Below are 20,292 nucleotides of genomic sequence, written 5' to 3'. Positions count from 1 at the left end.
TAGAAGGTCTGCTGCCGTGAATTTTACACCTCTCCCACTTAGCGGAGAGTGGGGTGTGGTACAGGACATCTCCCCGAACGCGTGGGTATACTGCATCTACAAGTAGTACAAGATAAATTGAAACCATTGACACCTACTTCGATGGTTCAGTTGTCATCTATGCCGGGGAATTTAGCAGCTCTCATTCAAGCGTTTTTTCAAAATCCAGGTCACACATTTGATTGCAAAACAATCTGTGGTGTCACTCAACAACTAGTGAATAGCATCTTACTTGGCCTTAGGAATGCACAATGACCCATTAGAATTTATACACAAACTAGTAGTTTGGTTGAGTATGTGTGGTGTCCACACAGTTGTTCAAGCAAAACATACAGACATCTGTACATTCTGTGCCTGGACAGTTGAAAGCAATTAACAGAACAATAACGGAGGACAATTTGGAAGAAGATGATGATGATGTGGTTTTATGCAATGAAAGTCTAAATGACAATATGTGTGAAGCTATACCATTACCAATTCTAACATTTCTACAACAGACATCTGCTATCAAAAAATGTCACACACGGCTTGAAGAAGCAGCAGCGCAGGACTCAACATTTAGACGGAAACTTGAGAAATTCAATCTAGCCAACACATCAGTGTCATTAGTGTCTCAGAAATGTTCTAGGACAGAAGTATGCACCATATTAAATAGATTTGTAGAATACACACTTCGGTCTCCTTTCCTTGGAGATGACCTGCTTTGCCTGAAAAGTCTTAGTCTGTATAGTTGTACTCAATGTGGTGACAAGGCCTTACCATCTACAAAGAACATGTCACAATTCATAGTGCAGCCACTTGACGTGTCACAAAAAGGCATCTTAGACACTATTGCACAAATATTACCTGCTCAATCTGAACAATGTGAAACATGTCAGCAGGAAAAGAGCTTATCAACATATGAAGTAATTAACAGCCCACAGACCTTACTTCTCCTGTTAAGAGCTGGCACAAAAATTCCAAAAACGTTCAATTTATCCTGTCTGTACCACCAAAATGAGTATGCTTTGACCAGTATGTGTGTATTTTTCGACAGGCCACCATATGCGTCATTGTACATCCTTAAAGATCATAAATGGCATATCTGGACAAATGAATCGAATGACACAGCAGGCTATACCTTTGAGCTGATGCAAAGAACATCCGCTCGACAGCACACAAAGACAGTAGTCACAGGTAGTTTCTATGTCGTGTCATACGAGAAAATAAACAGTCGAGAAATAATCAAGTTTCGTCAGGACAAACAAATGCATAAATGCACAGACAGATGCAATCAACGCACACAAGTGACACCCATTCCAAAGCTAGAGGTAACTCCTTGACCTGACTTAGCTTGCGTAGAGAAAGTGATTTCATGTCAATGCCCCAAGGCACAGCACTTTTTTGAGCGTTGACCCCAGTAGAAGGTCTGCTGCTGTGAATTTTACACCTCTCTCGCTTAGCGGAGAGTGGGGTGTGGTAGAGGACATCTCCCCGAACACGTGGGTATGTCCAGATAGTTGCCTCGCGGAGGCCTCTTTGTCCAGTGTCCATTCTGGGTCCGGAAACGGTACTTTTTGTCAGCATTGACCCCAGTAGAAGGTCTGCTGCTGTGAATTTTACACCTCTCCCGCTTAGCGGAGAGTGTGGTGTGGTAGAGGACATCTCCCCGAACGCGTGGGTATGTCCAGATAGTTGCCTCGCGGAGGCCTCTTTGTCCAGTGTCCATTCTGGGTCCGGAAACGGTACTTTTTTCAGCGTTGACCACAGTAGAAGGTCTGCTGCTGTGAATTTTACACCTCTCCCGCTTAGCGGAGAGTGGGGTGTGGTACAGGACATCTCCCCGAACGCGTGGGTATGTCCAGATAGTTGCCTCGCGGAGCCGTCTTTTGTCCAGTGTCCATTCTGGGTCCGGAAACGGTACTTTTTGTCAGCCTTGACCCCAGTAGAAGGTCTGCTGCTGTGAATTTTACACCTCTCCCGCTTAGCGGAGAGTGTGGTGTGGTAGAGGACATCTCCCCGAACGTGTGGGTATGTCCAGATAGTTGCCTCGCGGAGGCCTCTTTGTCCAGTGTCTATTCTGGGTCCGGAAACGGTACTTTTTGTCAGCATTGACCCCAGTAGAAGGTCTGCTGCTGTGAATTTTACACCTCTCCCGCTTAGCGGAGAGTGGGGTGTGGTACAGGACATCTCCCCGAACGCGTGGGTATGTCCAGATAGTTGCCTCGCGGAGCCGTCTTTTGTCCAGTGTCCATTCTGGGTCCGGAAACGGTACTTTTTGTCAGCCTTGACCCCAGTAGAAGGTCTGCTGCTGTGAATTTTACACCTCTCCCGCTTAGCGGAGAGTGTGGTGTGGTAGAGGACATCTCCCCGAACGTGTGGGTATGTCCAGATAGTTGCCTCGCGGAGGCCTCTTTGTCCAGTGTCCATTCTGGGTCCGGAAACGGTACTTTTTGTCAGCATTGACCCCAGTAGAAGGTCTGCTGCTGTGAATTTTACACCTCTCCCGCTTAGCGGAGAGTGTGGTGTGGTAGAGGACATCTCCCCGAACGTGTGGGTATGTCCAGATAGTTGCCTCGCGGAGGCCTCTTTGTCCAGTGTCCATTCTGGGTCCGGAAACGGTACTTTTTTCAGCGTTGACCACAGTAGAAGGTCTGCTGCTGTGAATTTTACACCTCTCCCGCTTAGCGGAGAGTGGGGTGTGGTACAGGACATCTCCCCGAACGCGTGGGTATGTCCAGATAGTTGCCTCGCGGAGCCGTCTTTTGTCCAGTGTCCATTCTGGGTCCGGAAACGGTACTTTTTGTCAGCCTTGACCCCAGTAGAAGGTCTGCTACTGTGAATTTTACACCTCTCCCGCTTAGCGGAGAGTGGGGTGTGGTATAGGACATCTCCCCGAACGCGTGGGTATGTCCAGATAGTTGCCTTGCGGAGCCGTCTTTTGTCCAGTGTCCACTTTATAAAGTCCATGCACTCCAGTGAATAGCATTTATCCATTTAGATAACTTTATTATTATTATTATAAGGATTTAATTACTTATTCTTACACAGAAACATAATGTGTGTCTTATAGCATCATATAGCATCATTTAAATGCTTAATTTGTAGTTTTAATGTGCAAATTAAACTTTTTTTCAATACTCTAGAGGGTACTCTTATTTTGAAGAGATCGTCCACCGGAAGTCTTAAATTAGCTCACTAGATTAGCTCACTAGACGCTGCCGTGTGTGGCAGAGAGGAACAGCTTTCAACAGCAACTTATGAGTGGAAGGTAATACAAACAGACAGTGCTTTATGGAGTTGAGTTGGTGGGTGGAATAACAAAAGACAACTTATTTTTATAAAAGATAGCCTGCTAGCATGACCTAAAGTTATATATAATCTAAAATTAGACTGGCTAATAGTGGCTATAAACATCTCACGTCGCCATGAGCAACAATTCCCATAGTAACGCGCATTCAAATAACCCTATAGGGCTAGGCTATGGTCCAAATCCGCGTCCTTGCGGCCTGGACACACATTTTACACAAATGGTTTTGATTTTGAATGTAGAAAATGTCATAGAGACGTACGTAGCTCTGGTTCATATAGGCCTAATGCCCTTTGCATTAGAGCTATGGACCAGCGGTAATAGAGACGTTAACTTGCAGTCAGTCATCTCTCTGTGAGAGGTAGCCCTCCAAGCAGAACCATGTAGGGTCCCGAAAGGGGCTATGTGAGAGGCAACTGTGTAACTGTGTTTACTTCGTCTTGTTCATGTTGTTATTTGTCAGACTTGGATTTAAAGGACCCAAATGCGATCCCATGTGGACGATACATGTAAATGTTGCATTATCACATCTATCATTCTTGGGTAACAATAAGGATCCTGAAATTAAGGTGATAGGGCCGGGGGTAGCCCAGCCTTTATGGCTACTGTACTACTGGTGATGATATTGGTTCTGTTCTTTTACTATATAGAAGTGTCTATTTGTATGTCTCTAAATGTTTTGATAAATTGAACATGGTGGACCCTCTTGTAAACAAGTGTAATGCTTAATTGGCTCGTCCACTCACAGTTAACAGTCTTTGTATTGAGTTTGTGCTTGTAATGTACTGTAATTATGTTAATAAATATTTCAATCAATCAAAAGATCGACAGGGTGCTACGACAGTGATAATATTTATTACACAGAATCACCTCTATCTAAGATTGAGAGTTAACATGTTTGTTTAGATTGAGCGACGGATCCATTGATTGTTTGGACCTGTTTTTGTCAGTCGTCGCCATGACCACAGATTCCTCCCTCCTTGGTTCTGAGTTGGACTATGAGCAGCAAGAGGAGCTCTACCAGCAGCTGCTTTTACAGGTAGGTGGGGTCCAGGGACCCCTAGGGGTCCTTGAAGGAGTTCCAGGGGGTCCCCAGCTAAATTAACAAATACAAGTATAGCATATTGACAGTTACCACTTTCTAACTCTATTTTATACCTCGGATATTGAGATATATCTGCTATTTTTAACCCTTGAACACTAAACATATTTTTTTGTTACACCAAAACACGGGTATATTTTACCCAATATGAAATATTCCATAACAAATATTTCTCATCAAAATATATTGCAGTACAGCAATACATGGCAATTTGTACTCTTCTTTAATGTTTCATCATGACTTTTCACAAAAAAACAAAATAGATATCATGAAAAACGTGCATATTATTTTTAAAGGATTCCTAAAAAAAGAGAAATGAAGCTGGGAACTTCTCCTTTGGTCCACCCATTCCTAAGTGAGAATGTGAGAATGGTCCGGTGAAGAAAACCACCCGAACACCTGCCTAAAACCAGGGATGTGGGCAGGGAAACAAACCTACCTTCTATGATGTCACTGAAGGTACTGAAAGACCCACCCACCTCAGACATCAGCAACTTTATGAAAATTGCAAAAATATAATCGTCCGGGTGAAAATCACCCATGTTTAGTGTTCTAGGGCTCCCATTGGTAGCTCAAGTTCGCTTGAGACGGCGCCCCTCCGTCGCGGTTAATGGGGAGGATTTCACTGTAATATGTACAGATTTGGGGGTTTTCTAGTAGTGTGTGTATGTACAGTATGTACGGATGCTAATCCCTGGCTGTTATTTCACCGTGTTTGGGTGAGATGGGGTTGATGACTGAGAGTGAGATGATGAGCTCATGTGTTTGTGTGTGTTGTGTGCCCTGGCCCTGCTGCATATTTTCATACCCAATCGGACTTTTCATGAAGTAGCCTACTTCAATGAGATGATCACCATCACCTTCTCAGCAGAGAAGGGGACACAGCACTGCTCAAATGGTGTCTACTGTCTAGCTATGTGAAAGACAGAGCGAAAAACGGATAAAATCGACCCCAGTCTGAAAACGTTTTATACGGACGCAATATGCAAACGTGATTGACATTAAGCAAGGTCGATTATTTTTCTCCGTGCTCCGACACTCGAAAAAACGCACTCTGTGTGCAAACACCTTAATGTTTGTAGAAAATAAATAAATAAATGAAACAACCCAGTGAATGTACTTTCCTTTCAGACAATGGGAAAGATACAAAGTGAGAATCCTGACTCCACAGTGATCCGACCTCAACCTGGTGAGTGTTGTTTTCCCACGGCCGCTCTCTTAACATGTGAGGCATCGGAATGGCATGGAATGGCATTTCCAGATACTGGTCTGGTAATGGTATCGGTACAACTGTAACAAAAGCTTTGGCTTTGATATCGCTTTCACCCAACAACTCACGGCTCAAGAAGCTGACACAGTTGACTCCCTCCAAGCTGCTCCGCTGAGTACTATAAAAAAAATCACACCCGTGTGAAGTGAGGGGCGCTCTTATCATCGTACATCATGATGTACGGTAAAATACTATGACACTATGCTCTATTTGCTCACACACTGGTAACATTCTCCATTCATTGTCAATGGGAATTAAATGTTTGTGTAGGACGAAAATACAAAATAGACACTAAGCAGATTTGCTCAGACTTTATGACATACAATTCTCCAGTCATTGTCATTGGTAATTTAATGTTTGTGTAGGACAGAAATCTACACTAATGGCTGAATACGCCCCTCAAAAATCACTAGGGATAATCAAAGAGTTTTGCTTGTCTAACTATGACCCATATACACAGAGCTATGCGGGATATTCTACAAATGGTGATGCCATTTTCCAAGAGAATTGAATGGTCATTTGTCTTTTGTCTTTTTAACTTTTAAGCATGTTGCTGCTCAGTTATGTGTTTAGGTGGGCAGCACTGAGCACAGAGTAAGTCACCAATCACCATGGCAGTGTACTCTGGGTAAACACAGAGTAAAGGTGGTTTCACACTGGATGCATTATTCGGAAAACCGACAAAGAAACGCAGCTAAAAATCTGAAACCATGCTCTGTGTGCAGGGACCTTTAGTCACCATGGCAGTGTACTCCGGGTAAAACGTGAACCGCCGTCATAACCCTGAAATACTGAAGTTACCTACTCTAACCCCAAATCCTGCTTCGTGGTACAGGCCACTAGTCTCAAACTAACGGTATTCTGAAAGATCTCAGTGTCTTCATCTCTTCATCTCATTCCATCTGTCTCACCCATCCCCTCTCATTCCCTTTTTCTCTCGCTCTCTCTGTCTTTCTCAGGCATATGTGTCAAGACCCTGTCCCAGGTGGATCAGCAGAAGATGTTCGTAAACATCTGCCAATCAGCCTCAGTCCCTCCCCCTCCGGAGCTCTCAAGGGAGGAGCTTATGGAACTCCTCCAATCAGAAGACCCTGCCAGCTACAGAGTTCCCATGAGCCTTGGCGAGCCGCACACAGAGATCGACAACAGTGAGTTGTGGTGGGTTCCAGGGGATTCCCAGCCAAATCTGTTAATATAGTATCAACATTTGTTTTACCACTTTAACCATTTCACTAAGTCTAGAGTCAAATCAAACTTTATTTATAGAGCACATTTAAAACAACCGAAATTTACCAAAGTGCTGTACAGATCAGAAGCAAAACAACCGAGCAAGAAACACAGTAGTGTGATGATCAAGTGTGATGATCCCAAATACACGATTTAAAAAAAAGAAAAGAAAAAAAAATCTAACTCAGATTTCTCCTGTGTCACTAACTATTCTGTTATCTGAATCAATTTTGTCTTTATTCATACTGCATCCGGTCTGCTATCTGAACCGCTCTATTTTATGCCATTTGAATACATATTTACGAGCTAACACATGTAAATAGTAAACATTCATCTGAACTGCTCATGAAACGTTGTGCTACTTTATATAACTTTATATAGTGCTTCTAGCAAGTGTATAACTTTGTAAATGCAAGACGCAGCTAAGTGAAGTGAAACAAAATGAAAATTCAGGCTGAGTGTCAGGCTATCCAATTGTAGTAGAAGTAAACTTTAAAATTGGTGAGGGGTCGGTTGAGTTGAAATACAATCATTTCTACACAATCTCTCTGTTCCAGACCCATATAATAATCTCCATATAGACTATAATATGGAGATGTTGCGTTACATGTTGACAGTGCATGTTAACAGTGGTAATTGCCGATTAGCCCCCCAAGAGAAGGGAGAGAAGAGGAAACCTGAAGAAAAATTATCATTAAAATTGTGTCATGTCAATTTAAATGACAACTTAAATATTCTTGGTTTAGAGATCTCACACCTAGATGGATAAGCGGAATACAGCCAAGAAGAGACAGGTAGTCTTAGGTCACATTCTCACCTAATACTTCGGTAGACTCAATGCGTATGGGACGAAGAATTTGGGATTCTTGCATATTTAATTTGCTGTGGTTTGTCTTCACACTGTCATCCGCAGTAATTGGAAACGCAGCTGGGGGGACCTTTATCAATGTGTTCCATTCATAAACTAGCCTACACAGTGAAATCTATGGTGATAAAATTATACTCATAACGTGCATGTGTCGTGCCGTCTGGGACTGGACCCCCCTTCTCTCTCTCTCTCTCTCTCTCTCTCTCTCTCTCTCTCTCTCTCTCTCTCTCACTATACGCACGCACTTCTACTGTAGCTATCAACAACACTCTCACGGTCTCACCACTTAAACACTCTACACTCCGTAAACTTAAACACTCTACACTCCGTAAACTTAGACCGTGGTTTCACAAACGATCTACAACGCCTCGTAGTGTGAGGTGTGAGCTCCATTTATCTGTTTCTGCCTCTCTTAGGTCACATTCTCACCTAATACTTCGGTAGACTCGATACGTATGGGAGGGGAAATTGAGGTTCTTGCATATTTAATTTGCTGCGGTTTGCCTTCACACTGTCTGTCATCCACAGCAATTGGAAACGCAGCAGGGGGGGCTTTATCAATGTGTTCCATTCATAAACTAGCCTACACAGTGAAATCTATGGTGATAAAATTATACTCATAAGTTGTCATAATGTCCATGCAGCATGTGTCGTGCCGTCTGGGACTGGACCCCCCCCTCTCTCTCTCTCTCTCTCTCTCTCTCTCTCTCGCTCTCTCACTATACGCATGCAGCCACGCACTGTTCTTTTGGGCATGGAGGCACAGCGCTGAGTGCACTGATATAACAGACAGCAGCGCAAAATGTTATCGAGATGAAAGTCCCTACTCCCCAGTCCCCACACAGTGACAGCACTCCATGTTTACGGCACGCACAGACAGACAGAATATTCTGTAAGCTATAATACACTGCAGTGTTTTTATGTGTTTTCTTAAGTAATTGATTAATGTACTCGTCCTCATTTCGATCAGGGCTTCAGTCTCCTCATTCGACCACGTCTATCCACGGTAACGGGACATCTTTGCGCTGCGTAAAATATGCCTTCTCCGTCTCCAACTGTGTTCAGCTCCTCACCCGCCACATTGTTTGCTTCATTTCCTTTATTTACTGCGGATTGCATTCACACCTGCACCGAATCGTAATCAAGTGCGATTGGAAGCGAAGCGAAACCCCCGTTTTTGCTCGGAGTAGAATGCGGATCTTTGATACGCATTAGGATTCGAATGAGCCTTCACACCTGCCAAACGAAGTGCACTTTCTGAAAATGCGCAGCAGGATTCGTTTTAATCGCAGCAAAGCTCTCTTGTGTGAATGTGACCTTACACTCTAATCTCCTCTCTCTCTCTCTCTCTCTCTCTCTCTCTCTCTCTCAGGTTCCCAGGGTTGTACAGCCTATGATGTCGTCATCAACCAAGAGTTCTTCCAGAAGTGCCAGGTGCATATTTGTGTGTTCATATTTGTTATTTTGGGGGGGGGGGGGGGGTGGGGGGTGTATGTGGGTTCCCAAAATGCATTTTGTGCTCAAACACGAAGATTAAGGTATATGATATATGTGTGCACAGTAATGAGCATGATAACATGATGTCTAGACAGGTATACCCTATCTTAGAATAGATGTAGACCTATTTGACAGTGCATATAAACATAATTGCCTTGACATTAACAAGCATCAACGAGCACCAGCTGAACACACACGACTACCACTATGAGAGGAGCACGTAACTTTGGGACTTTTGGGAGTGTCATAGTAGCGTGTGTGTGTGTGTGTGTGTGTGTGTGTGTGTGTGTGTGTGTGTGTGTGTGTGTGTGTGTGTGTGTGTGTGTGTGTGTGTGTGTGTGTGTGTGTGTGTGTGTGTGTGTGTGTGTGTGTGTGTGTGTGTGTGTCCTCGTTTTCCAGAAAGATACTCTGTTTCAGCAGTTCCTCATTCTAGTCTCCTTAGAGGGATTAGAGAATAAATACAACCTGGAGCTCAGCAGAGGTACAGTAGGACTTTCATGCACATGCTTGACACAGTTTGTTTATACTGTACCTAAGGGATCACAGCTGAGACGCATCACTACAGCCGCGGAATTGATGATTGATTACATAAACGCCATGGCAAAGCTGCACCTCTGGCTGAACAGTGTGGTGCACTTGCGGAGCGGAATCACAGTTGTATTTGTAACAGGGTGGGTGATCAAAATGATGAGTCACTGGGAAAGATTCTTGAGTACTTGAGTCTTGAGTATAACCTGAAATTTTCATTGGTGAAAAACAACGGGACACGTAGCGCAATTGAAGAACGCCCAGTGATGTGTTTCTAGCAACGCATCTCTGTGTGATCGTATGATTGGTACAGGGTGGCACGGTGGCACAGTTGGTAGTGCTGTCGCCTCACAGCTAGAAGGTCCTGGGTTCGATTCCCGCTGGGGACGCTGTGGGCACTGGCGGAGTGTTCCCTCCTCCGCGTCATCAGTGCCCATACCCGAGGCGGGTGTTGGTGATAGGGCCTTTCTGTGTGGAGTTTGCATGTTCTCCCCGTGTCCCCTAGGGTAGATACCCTCACAAAAACATGCCGTAATCCTGGTCTCTAAAACTACCTCCCTCTGGCCAGCCGGGGCGCCTGATGGAGGGGAAAGGAACTGGTCGGAATAACGTGTCCCTTCCACGCGCTACGTCCGGCCGGGGAAATTCCCCTCTGTCAGGTGAAAAGAAGCAGCTTGGACTCCTCATGCCCTCATGAGGTCAGTCCGCTGCCCCCCCAGGTTGGCAGAGGAAGTGTAGCGCCCAGGATTACATTAGATAATTGGCACTGGGTGAAAAGAAAACTGGGTTACAAAATCGTGGGATAAAAAATTTAAGTAAAAAAAAAAAAGATTGTTACAGTACGATTAATACAATGAATAATAATACACTTTATTTGTATAGTGCTTTTCAAAACACAACACGACATATATAAAATGAGGAAGAATATGCATTGAAGGGCCACTTAATGTGTGTTTTAAGAAGCAATTTAAAACAAGGCTCACAAGACTCGAAACGAAACTGGTCTCCACCTGTGTGGGTTCTACAAGTATTGATTAAAGCATGTGTGTGTGTGTGTGTGTGTGTGTGTGTGTGTGTGTGTGTGTGTGTGTGTGTGTGTGTGTGTGTGTGTGTGTGTGTGTGTGTCTGTGTCTGTGTCTGTGTCTGTGTCTGTGTCTGTGTCTGTGTCTGTGTCTGTCTGTCCTGTGCAGAGTGGAAGATTCTGAAGAACAGGAAGTTCCTTGGCTCTGTGAACGAGCAGAACATCCGCACCAAGAGCCGACCTGTTATTCAAGAACTACCTGCACGGTAGGTCCTTCTCTCTGTTTTCAGCGGCAGGGCTCTAAGGCAGGGCAGGGATAAAAATATATATATATAAAAAAAAGTTCAATCATGCAGTATGATTTATTGCACACCGTATATGTAATTATCTGCCTCACAAGTCATACTCGCACTTTCCTTGTGTGCTAGCTAGAGTGTGAGTAAATGTTGATGTTTCAGTAGAATTAAGCTGCTTTATTTTAGCGGTCGAGGCTGATTTATGAACGGCAGTTATTCCTGATGAACTCAGCAACTATTGTTAGCTATTTGAATTGTATTGTTTTATGTTTGGCCAGTATATTGAACTCCAACCTCCCCCGTCAAATCAAAATCAGCTTCTTCTATGCAACAGTCTGTTCTCCTATATGGCAGTGAATGCTGGACCCTGAGGCCCTCATTTATCAATCGAGTGTAAAATCTGCCACAGATTCGAGTGCAGGTTTCGTAGTACACCCACGTCGCCACGGCATTTATAAAGTGATTTATAACGTTCTGACGTTAATAAATGTCACGGCTGAAATCTATCTGGCACGCCCTATTAAATCTAGCCTCGCCCTCGTTTTTGCGACATGAACAACGGCAATACGTTTCCTGAAACCATGGTTACATGAAAAAATAGGTTTCTCCCGTGCCTTGCTGCCCGCCTCACCCCCCTCTCTCATACACACGCACAGCATGCACACGCAACTTGCAAGCCCAACTAACTGGTGTGTTGTTAAACAAATAAAGAACGAACACCTGCATGAATTAAATAAAGTTGTAGGCCTACCCTGTGACATGGTAGGCCTACAACTTTATTTAATTCATGCAGGGCCCCTGTCTGTTTCCCTCTCACCTCGCTTGCCTTGCTGTCATGCACGCACGCACCTACATGACACATTAAATAAAGCTGTCTGTTTCTCCTCTCGCTTCGCTTCCCTTGCTGCCCGCCTCACCCCCCGCACGCACGCACGCACATATCGCTATTTGCAAGCAACTGTCTCTCTCTATCACAGTGGTCCGTCCGTGACCAACTGACCAAGTGACCATGCACGTTCGACAGTCTATTTAGATTGCCTCGCAGTCGTTAGTCACCGCAGTGGCCGGGCTGTCAACTGTCATTATGAATGTGCAGCCAAAACCGTATATAGCCTCATGTGTGGCTGGTGGTGGGCTGGCTGGGTAATATACATATCTCCGATGCAGTTCCCACTTGCGCTGGCAGCCTGGCACGGTACATTTGGCATTCGAGCAACGCGTCGGGTTTATTATATTGCACATATACCGTAACTCCAGAAAGACATCGGCCTGCTGTAGATTAGGCTACAGTAGGCTATACCACGTTGGGACTCTCCGCAGCTGAGCTGCAGCACTGCTGCACTATACTCTCCAACGTCCCGTCATGGAAATATTTCAGCACAGACAGCCCAAATCCTTGCATGTATGCGCTCATGCAAAACACTGTTTAAATGGCTTAAGCATCTCTTGCAACATTGTTTTTAATTGCGCGATTTTATCTCCTACTAATTTCATATGACACATGTATTCCTTAACATTTTTATTTATTTATTTTTTACATGTAGCCCATATACATTATACATTTTTATATAAACATTTTAGGAGTGAATACATATATGTTTAGATGCCTGTGACAGCCTCTCAGCTGGTCAAACAATGCTGCTCCGACAGAAAAACAGCCAAGGACAAAGCTACGCCAGCTGCCGAGCAGACATGGGTTTTGAACGTTGTCACGTTCAATTTCAAGCTTTGCCGGAAATGTTAAATGCCGAAAATGTCGGCGTGCGCCCATATTTTGGTGTACGCACGGTTGATAAATGAGGGCCTGAGTCTCTAGGCGGGTGCTACACCAGAATGTTGTGTGCAGTAATTAACATCAGCAAGAGTACACATGTTTCCAACAAGAATCTGTATGATGGAATGCCAAGGGCCAAGGTCAAAAACTAGTAGCTAGCAGAATGAGACTAGCAGGATACTGCCAAAGACACCCAGAGCTGGGATGACTGGAAGTGTCAATGTACTGTAGGGTAGGGCTGGGTGCAATAACCGCAATACCGCCGGTATGTAACGCATACCGCGGTATCGGGTTCATTACCGCGGTTAAAAAAATAATAAAAATGAAATGATTTTCTTTTATTTTTTTTATGAAATAAAGTGTATCATAATAAACAGTGACGCTCAGTCAGTCTAATCATGCCAGCAACACAACAACACCAGAGGGAGTTCAAAAAACCATGTGCAACCCAGATTCGGCACAAACAAGGATTGATTGATTGATTGATTGATTAAAATATTTATTAACAGTTTGCAGAATTACACTACATTTCAAGCACAACTCAAATTAATACAAAGACTGTTAACTGTGAGTGGACACTTGTTTACAAGAGGGTCCACCTAAATTCATTTCACTCCTATGCCACAAAAATGTGGAACGCCCTACCAACTGTCATTAAGATGTAAATCCCTTGACTCCACCCACCCCTTTCCCCCCTCACTGTATACGTTTTCCCCCTTTTTACCTCCTTTATGATGATTTCCTGTTTTTGGCTTTATAGAAGTGCATAGTGTACAAAATGATATGATGAATTGAAAATGGTGGACCCTCTTGTAAACAAGTGTAATGCTTTATGGCAGGGGTATTCAATTAGATTAGGCCTCCTATGTGACACAGACCGAGTAGAAAGAAACGTGCCATTTTATCATGACTATTAGTGAGGACCTATTATATGAAGATAGGTTCAAAAGTGGTCCTTTAATGATTACCGTCATTATGGTAATCTCACAATTAATATCGCACACACCATACCTGTAACTTTTATTAGCCCTCTTATTATTCCGGTAATAACCGCCATACCGGCGGTATGGGGGCCGGCAATAACCGCGGTAATAAAAATCCCATACCGCCCCAGTCCTACTGTAGGGCTCGCCTGAGGACGAGGACGAACGCACCTTTCCTGCCATAGTAGGCCTAAATCGCCGCCCTGACCTCCCTGCTATTTCAATACATTTAATAGAGCATTTAACAGAGCAGTCCCTCCGAGTTTAGTTGTTGTTCAAATACAGCGGAGCCCTGTCGGTAAGTAACACATTGATCGATTGTTTGGAGAAGGAGGTAATTTGAGGTAACTTGTCACCTGACTCGCTTGTATGAATTATTGATACAACTGTTCTGAAAATGTTATGAATTACAATGTTACACTGATACCTTGAACTGCCATCCTGTTGTATCGTTCTATGTGTACTATGTGCCTTTTTACTGTGTTTTTGTGTTTCATGTTACCTGCCTGTGTTATGCCTTGCTGTAAACCAAATCGCCCCACGGGGACAAACAAATAAATGAATGTGAACCTGTTCTGAGTGACCTTCTGTAACAAATTGAGTTTGTTGAATTGTATCATTGTCTCTCCACTTCCCAGGGACACCCCTCCTGCCCTGGCGAAAAGGTAACCTCTCCTCTCCTCTCGCTCCAAATATCAAAGCCACATTTTCAACCTCTCTCGACCTACATTCATCATCATGTTGTTGCTCTTCTCCCTGTTCGTCAACCCATCCAGACCTGAATTCACTTTGTTAGTGGAGCCTCCTGCTGGTGAACCAGAGTACATCATTGCTGAGATACAACTGCCAGGCGTGGTAAGACACGCACGCACAAACACACAAGCGAACAATACATACGCACACAAAGTACACATACACACAAAAAAGTTGTTGGTTTCTTCCCAAGGCCCCACTATACAGGAGTGGATAATAGTAAAGTACATTACACTTACAGAATGTAGTAAATTACAATGTCATTAAAGTATATCATTACAGTATGTCACTGTACATGAGTGGATACATAGTAAATTACATTACAGCATATTGTGGAAAGGAACACGTTTTCTCTCCGTCTTCAAAAAGATGGGTTCTAGGCTAATCAAAATTGTACGATTTGTACGCTTGCCACTGTCTGGCCAAAAAAAAAGAAATATTATTCTCACACACAATCACTAATGCGCACACACTGTCACAGTCACACACACACTCTCTCACACACGACCCAATGTACATGCATACACACTGTCACAGTCGCACACGCACTCTCTCACACACGACCTAATGTACATGCATACACACGCAACATTACCAATTATTTCCATGGATGACGTCTAAATTATTTTGCATCTCTTCCTGTCCTCCCTTCCTCACCCTTCATATCTTATATTCTTTCTCCTTTCCTGCACCATTCCTCTTTTTCCATCTCTCTCTGACCTCAAATGTATTCCACCCTTCCCCCTCCCCCCTCCCACTCCCTCTCCAGTCTTCATGTCGTTCTCTGGTCCTGGATGTAGGTGAGGATCGTCTTGTTCTATCAGCGCGTCCTTCTCTCTTCCACCTGGACATCTTCCATCCTCTCCTCGTTGACCAGGAGAACAGCCTCGCCCAGTACAACACACACACACAGGTTAGCGTGCACACACACGCACGCACACACGCATGCACGTCACAAAGTTACCAATACAAAAGTACAGTATCACAACGTCCCCTAGCCCCGATACCTTATCAGTCCCTATACGCTCATTCTGTAGCTCCAAGATGAGGTCCCCTCCCTCTCCGTCTCAGAAACGGAGCATGGTTTCCACCACGAACGCTGCTTACCCTTTTCTGCACATCGTGTCCAAAAAGTGAAGGTCCAATTATTAGCTAAACTAATTTTAATTTAGGAGCGGCCAAGAAAATCCAAGTTATGGGTTGAAAGGAGCGTTTAAATTGCTTAGTTTAATTGTTTAGTCAGCCGCTTCCATGTTTTTCAAGGAAGTTGAAAAGCTGACCTCAACCCTTCCTCAAGTACAATAGAAGAGGAAGACAGCATTAAAGGCAATGCTGCTGTTGCCTGTAATGTTCACTTTGGAGCACCAGGGGGCACAATTGACAGCCCAGGTAATTAAGTGGCACTGGTTGGGTAGGTACCAAGTCATGGTACCTACCTGAACCTGAGCACATCAAAATGTGAAGCAGTGCAGTGGTAGCATCCATTCATTAGGGACAGACCATGGAAAGAGGGTGGGGGGAATCCCACGGGGGCTTCCCCATTAGTAGAAAGCTACAAAACAATTGTCTAAAAACTGTTCAGTCATCATATGATATCTTCTTTCTATCAATCACTTCTCTCTTTGTCTTTCAGATTCTGACAGTTACCATGCCAGTCGTGTCTTCATGAGGTCTGGTTGTCTATTCGCATTAGGTTGTTAACTTGTCGTGGAAATAAAAGTGATTTTGTCTGTATGAAAGAAAAGCCTCTGCATATGTTTGTTTAAAGTTTAAATTAATATTGGCACCAGTGGTCATTGTGAAGCCTGATTTATACCCAACCCTTTATATACTTCTAGCAATGTGTTATGAACTTGAAGGTACTAACGTCTCTATGTTAACCTTCCTCACCAGCCCGTTTAGCCTGCTGGTTACTTTGTCATTCGCTCTGTTGTGCACCCCCCCCCCCCCCCCCCCCTCAGCAAGCTAACTTTGACAGCCCTAAACACAATACTAATTTAGCCAGTGATTATCACATTAGCAGCGGAGTGACTCCTCCTGTAAGAGTAAGGTTCAAATCCTGTTTGTGAACCAGGTCATGTATCTCTCCATGTCTTGACTCTTTATGTCTCTCTGTCTGTCCACTCCAAGAAAGTCCTAAATATAATCTAAAACTGATAGGGCTCCATCTTGCGCCATCCTTATCCCAAAAAGTATTTGCCATTTTTTACTATTTTGAAAAAACATTTTAAAATAGTTAATCTAGCCGATCTACATCGAGACACTTGTGAGCTTGTAAATCGGCTATTTGAACTATTTTAAAAGTCTGTCTGTCTGTCTGTCTGTCGCAAAAACCCTTCATGGAAACCGGGAATGAAATAGTCACTTCTATTTCGGGATGTGCAGTTGTGCACTACTCATCCGTCCATCTGTCTGACGCCTGATCCCTCATCCCTCCCTCGCTTCACCTCCCTATAGCCAAATTCCAATGCCCAAAATCTCGGCCACTCACACTTGGTCACTCCAGCATGGCTGTGTTATGGTGAAATTGGTGACCTGCCGAAATATGTGACCATCCTGTGGACTTCACACAATTTACATGGAGGTCTTTAAATATGTGGCCTAAATACTCTGCTAATAAACAACCTGAAACATTCGGATACTGACATTATGTGATTGTCTACACAATTGTCACATATTTCAGCAGGTCACCAATTCGACCAACCCGAGATTTGGGGTATTGTAATTTGGCGTATGGGTCCTTCCACTCCATCTCCTGAATAGAGCGTCGCAGTCCCGCCCCCTCGAGAGACCCGGAAAATAAATCAAGAACAAACAATTTTTCAGGCCAAACAAAGAATTAGAAAGTAATTATTTGTTTGGTCCAAAATATTGTGTGTGTTGTCATGATTTGTCACGACAAGAGTTGGCTTCGTACGACGCTTAAAAGGTCTTTAAATAAATACGTTTTGAAATGTCTATGGGAAAAATGCATTGGGATTCATTTCCTGGGGCAGGCGTCTTCATGAAAGGGGGCGGGACTGCGACGCTCTATAGAGCATGTATCCATGATGAGACCTCTTATCTGTATGCCCGTCAGTCTGCCTCTGATTGCCAAGACCCTTCTCTCTCCCGCTTTCTATTCTCTTTGCATCCATAGCCTGTATACTGTACTCTCTCTCCAGCACAATGTACTGTACGTAATGTAATGTCTCAATCTCATGAAGTACCGGTATGTCTTTGTCCTACCACACTCTTTCTCTCTCCACACACACACACACACACCTCTGGTCTGTCAGCCCCAACTCCACCTGTGCTGTTCACGGCTGCATTTGTTCGGTGAGGTCATCCTTCTGTTTCCCTTTAATCCTGGATGATGCTCGTCTATCTCCACCACTGTTGTGCGCCTAATCCAGCCAGAGCCCCCATCCCTGTGCGTGCGTGCGTGCGTGCGTGCACGCACGAGCGCGCGCGCGCACACACACACACACACACACACACACTCGCACAGATTCATATTTACAAGATGCAATCACACAATTGTTCTATCAACACTGATTATGCGCAGTATGCGCATTAATCAGAAATGTTTCTAACCGTGCACACACAGATACAACATGCACTTAAACCACAGGCACACAACCATTCTTAAAACACATTTTGCGTGCACGCACTCATGAGACATGAGATCATCCGTCCAATATGACACAAGTACCCACACAAAGCTTATGGGAAACAATACAATACCCACACAGATCTGGCTATTCTTGTCATGCACACACAAACACACGCACACACACACAGTATACCAACCCCTTTCCCCCTGTATAAAGCTCCTATTGCTTCTACTATAACCATTCTTTTGTGTGTTACTCCTGTCTGTGTCTGTTCAGCCTTTATCTCTTACAGGGCAACAACTCACACCTTAACCCCAGGTATGTCCGTCTGTCCATCATTCTTTCCGCTTGTTTTCTGTGTTTTCCTTGCTGTGTTGAGTGGTCAAGTGTATTGCCCAACAAGGGCGTCATTGTTAGTCACTGCTGGAGGGAGATTCTCGTATACATGTCACCCAGCCATTCTAGGGATTCAAACTAGCAACCTTCCAGTCATACACTTGCATTTGGTGATCCTGTTAGTTAATATATCGGATGTTTTCAGGTGTGTAAGTGCTTTTGAAACTTGCCTCATCTCTTATTCTTTCCTTAGTAAAAATAATAATAATGATAATAAACTAAACTAAATATTTCTCTTTTACCTTTGCTGCCAGCACCTTCATTTTTCGGTGTGCGGTAGATTATTCTGTATAATCCTAATCAAAAAGGGATCCTATCTTCCACCTGAAACAACTTTGCAGATTTTGTAGACGCTAACCATTGCCAGATAATATGAAGAATGAATTGAATCTGTCTGCGTTGTATTCTACCTATATGGAGTTCCACATTATATAGCCTACTATCTGCCGTTGCTGTCGGGAGGAAACCACCTAACTCCATTTTTTTAATGTTTTTTTTTACATAAATCAGTGCTATTGAACACCCTTTATGTCTGTGTGTTGGTTAAAAATCACACCCGTGTGAAGTGAGGGGCGCTATATTAAAGTCTAACCCATGTTGATTAGGTGATGTAATGGTGATGTAAAACAAACGGTGCCAACACAAACATTAAACGCCATTAACAATAAAGAGACAATATGACGTAAACGACAAATTATGATTTGTCGTTTACATTTTCCCTTTATTGTCAAAGTGTTTACTAAACAAACTTTGAACTAAAGACAGACATTAAACCTGTGTATAGGAGTGGCTAGCGACCCTCAAAAATATCACAACCTGTGTGAAGTGAGGGGCGCTCTTATCATCATACATCATCTCATTCTGGCCAATCACAATTTGCATCCTCACTTTTGTGTTCAATGTTTGTTTACACAAACCCGTAAAGCTGGACAACATAGGAGGGACTAGCGCCCCTAAAAAAAGTTGAACCAATGAAAAGTTGTAAAAAGCGCTACGGACAAAACCTCTTAAAGTAGTATAGACAACATTTAAGCCTAAATTCAAAATATATGTATATTTAAATATTTCGCATTTTTTCACTCTTATCATCCACTATATGAATGTGCTGGGGTGTTTTCCTGCAGCAAGACGTGTCCCTCTGGTTGTATTTTGGTTTTGTTCCAATGTTTATGTTGACATTCATCCCTTGACAGGGACCTCTGTCTGTCTATTTCCTGAAAAATGAAAATGTTGGAGTTAGGTGGTTTCTTCCCAACAGCAGAGTTATACAGTATATTTCCAACCCTAGTGTAAAGTGAGAGACGGAAATTAAAAGTATGTATGTATGTATGGCCTACAAGTGTGCTCACCACTGCTGGTACCACTGCTGCTCTGAGTCATAGAGCTCTCTGCTGTCTGTCTGGGTACGACTGCTGCTCTGAGTCCTAGAGCTGTCTGCTGTCTGTCTGGGTACGACTGCTGCTCTGAGTCCTAGAGCTGTCTGCTGTCTGTCTGGGTACGACTGCTGCTCTGAGTCCTAGAGCTGTCTGCTGTCTGTCTGGGTACGACTGCTGCTCTGAGTCCTAGAGCTCTCTGCTGTCTGGATACGACTGCTGCTCTGAGTCCTAGAGCTCTGCTGTCTGGATACGACTGCTGCTCTGAGTCCTAGCGCTC

At 43.8% G+C, this 20,292-nt stretch overlaps 1 protein-coding gene across 5 annotated transcripts; it reads left to right on the top strand.

The window, feature by feature from the left end:
* The first annotated feature begins 3,224 nt into the window (after positions 1 to 3,224).
* pih1d1 (PIH1 domain containing 1) lies at positions 3,225 to 18,548 on the top strand. 5 transcript variants are annotated; one of them, XM_083780997.1, is made up of 12 exons: positions 3,254 to 3,289; positions 4,235 to 4,367; positions 5,562 to 5,619; positions 6,660 to 6,848; positions 9,168 to 9,229; positions 9,692 to 9,773; positions 11,011 to 11,107; positions 14,533 to 14,559; positions 14,671 to 14,749; positions 15,417 to 15,560; positions 16,281 to 16,340; positions 18,520 to 18,548. In XM_083780997.1, the coding sequence occupies exons 1-11, from the start codon at positions 3,279 to 3,281 to the stop codon at positions 16,314 to 16,316; spliced, it is 918 nt and encodes a 305-aa protein (XP_083637123.1). In that variant the 5' UTR covers positions 3,254 to 3,278; the 3' UTR covers positions 16,317 to 16,340; positions 18,520 to 18,548. The 5 variants fall into 5 exon arrangements, with proteins under 5 accessions (XP_083637127.1, XP_083637123.1, XP_083637126.1 ...); XM_083781000.1 differs by having other exon boundaries at positions 15,448 to 15,560; positions 16,281 to 16,317; positions 18,520 to 18,543; XM_083780998.1 differs by having other exon boundaries at positions 16,281 to 16,317; positions 18,520 to 18,538.
* The last annotated feature ends 1,744 nt before the right edge of the window (positions 18,549 to 20,292 follow it).

Source organism: Protomyctophum parallelum, assembly GCF_964188405.1.
Source record: "Protomyctophum parallelum genome assembly, chromosome: 13".
NCBI lineage: Eukaryota > Metazoa > Chordata > Actinopteri > Myctophiformes > Myctophidae > Protomyctophum > Protomyctophum parallelum.
This window is presented reverse-complemented; position numbering and strand designations above follow the sequence as displayed.

Excerpts from the sequence above, each read along its gene's own strand:
- pih1d1 (XM_083780997.1), top strand. Across the intron at positions 4,368-5,561 it reads ACCAGCAGCTGCTTTTACAG|ACAATGGGAAAGATACAAAG; the intron begins GTAGGTGGGGTC and ends CTTTCCTTTCAG. Across the intron at positions 15,561-16,280 it reads AGTACAACACACACACACAG|ATTCTGACAGTTACCATGCC; the intron begins GTTAGCGTGCAC and ends TTTGTCTTTCAG.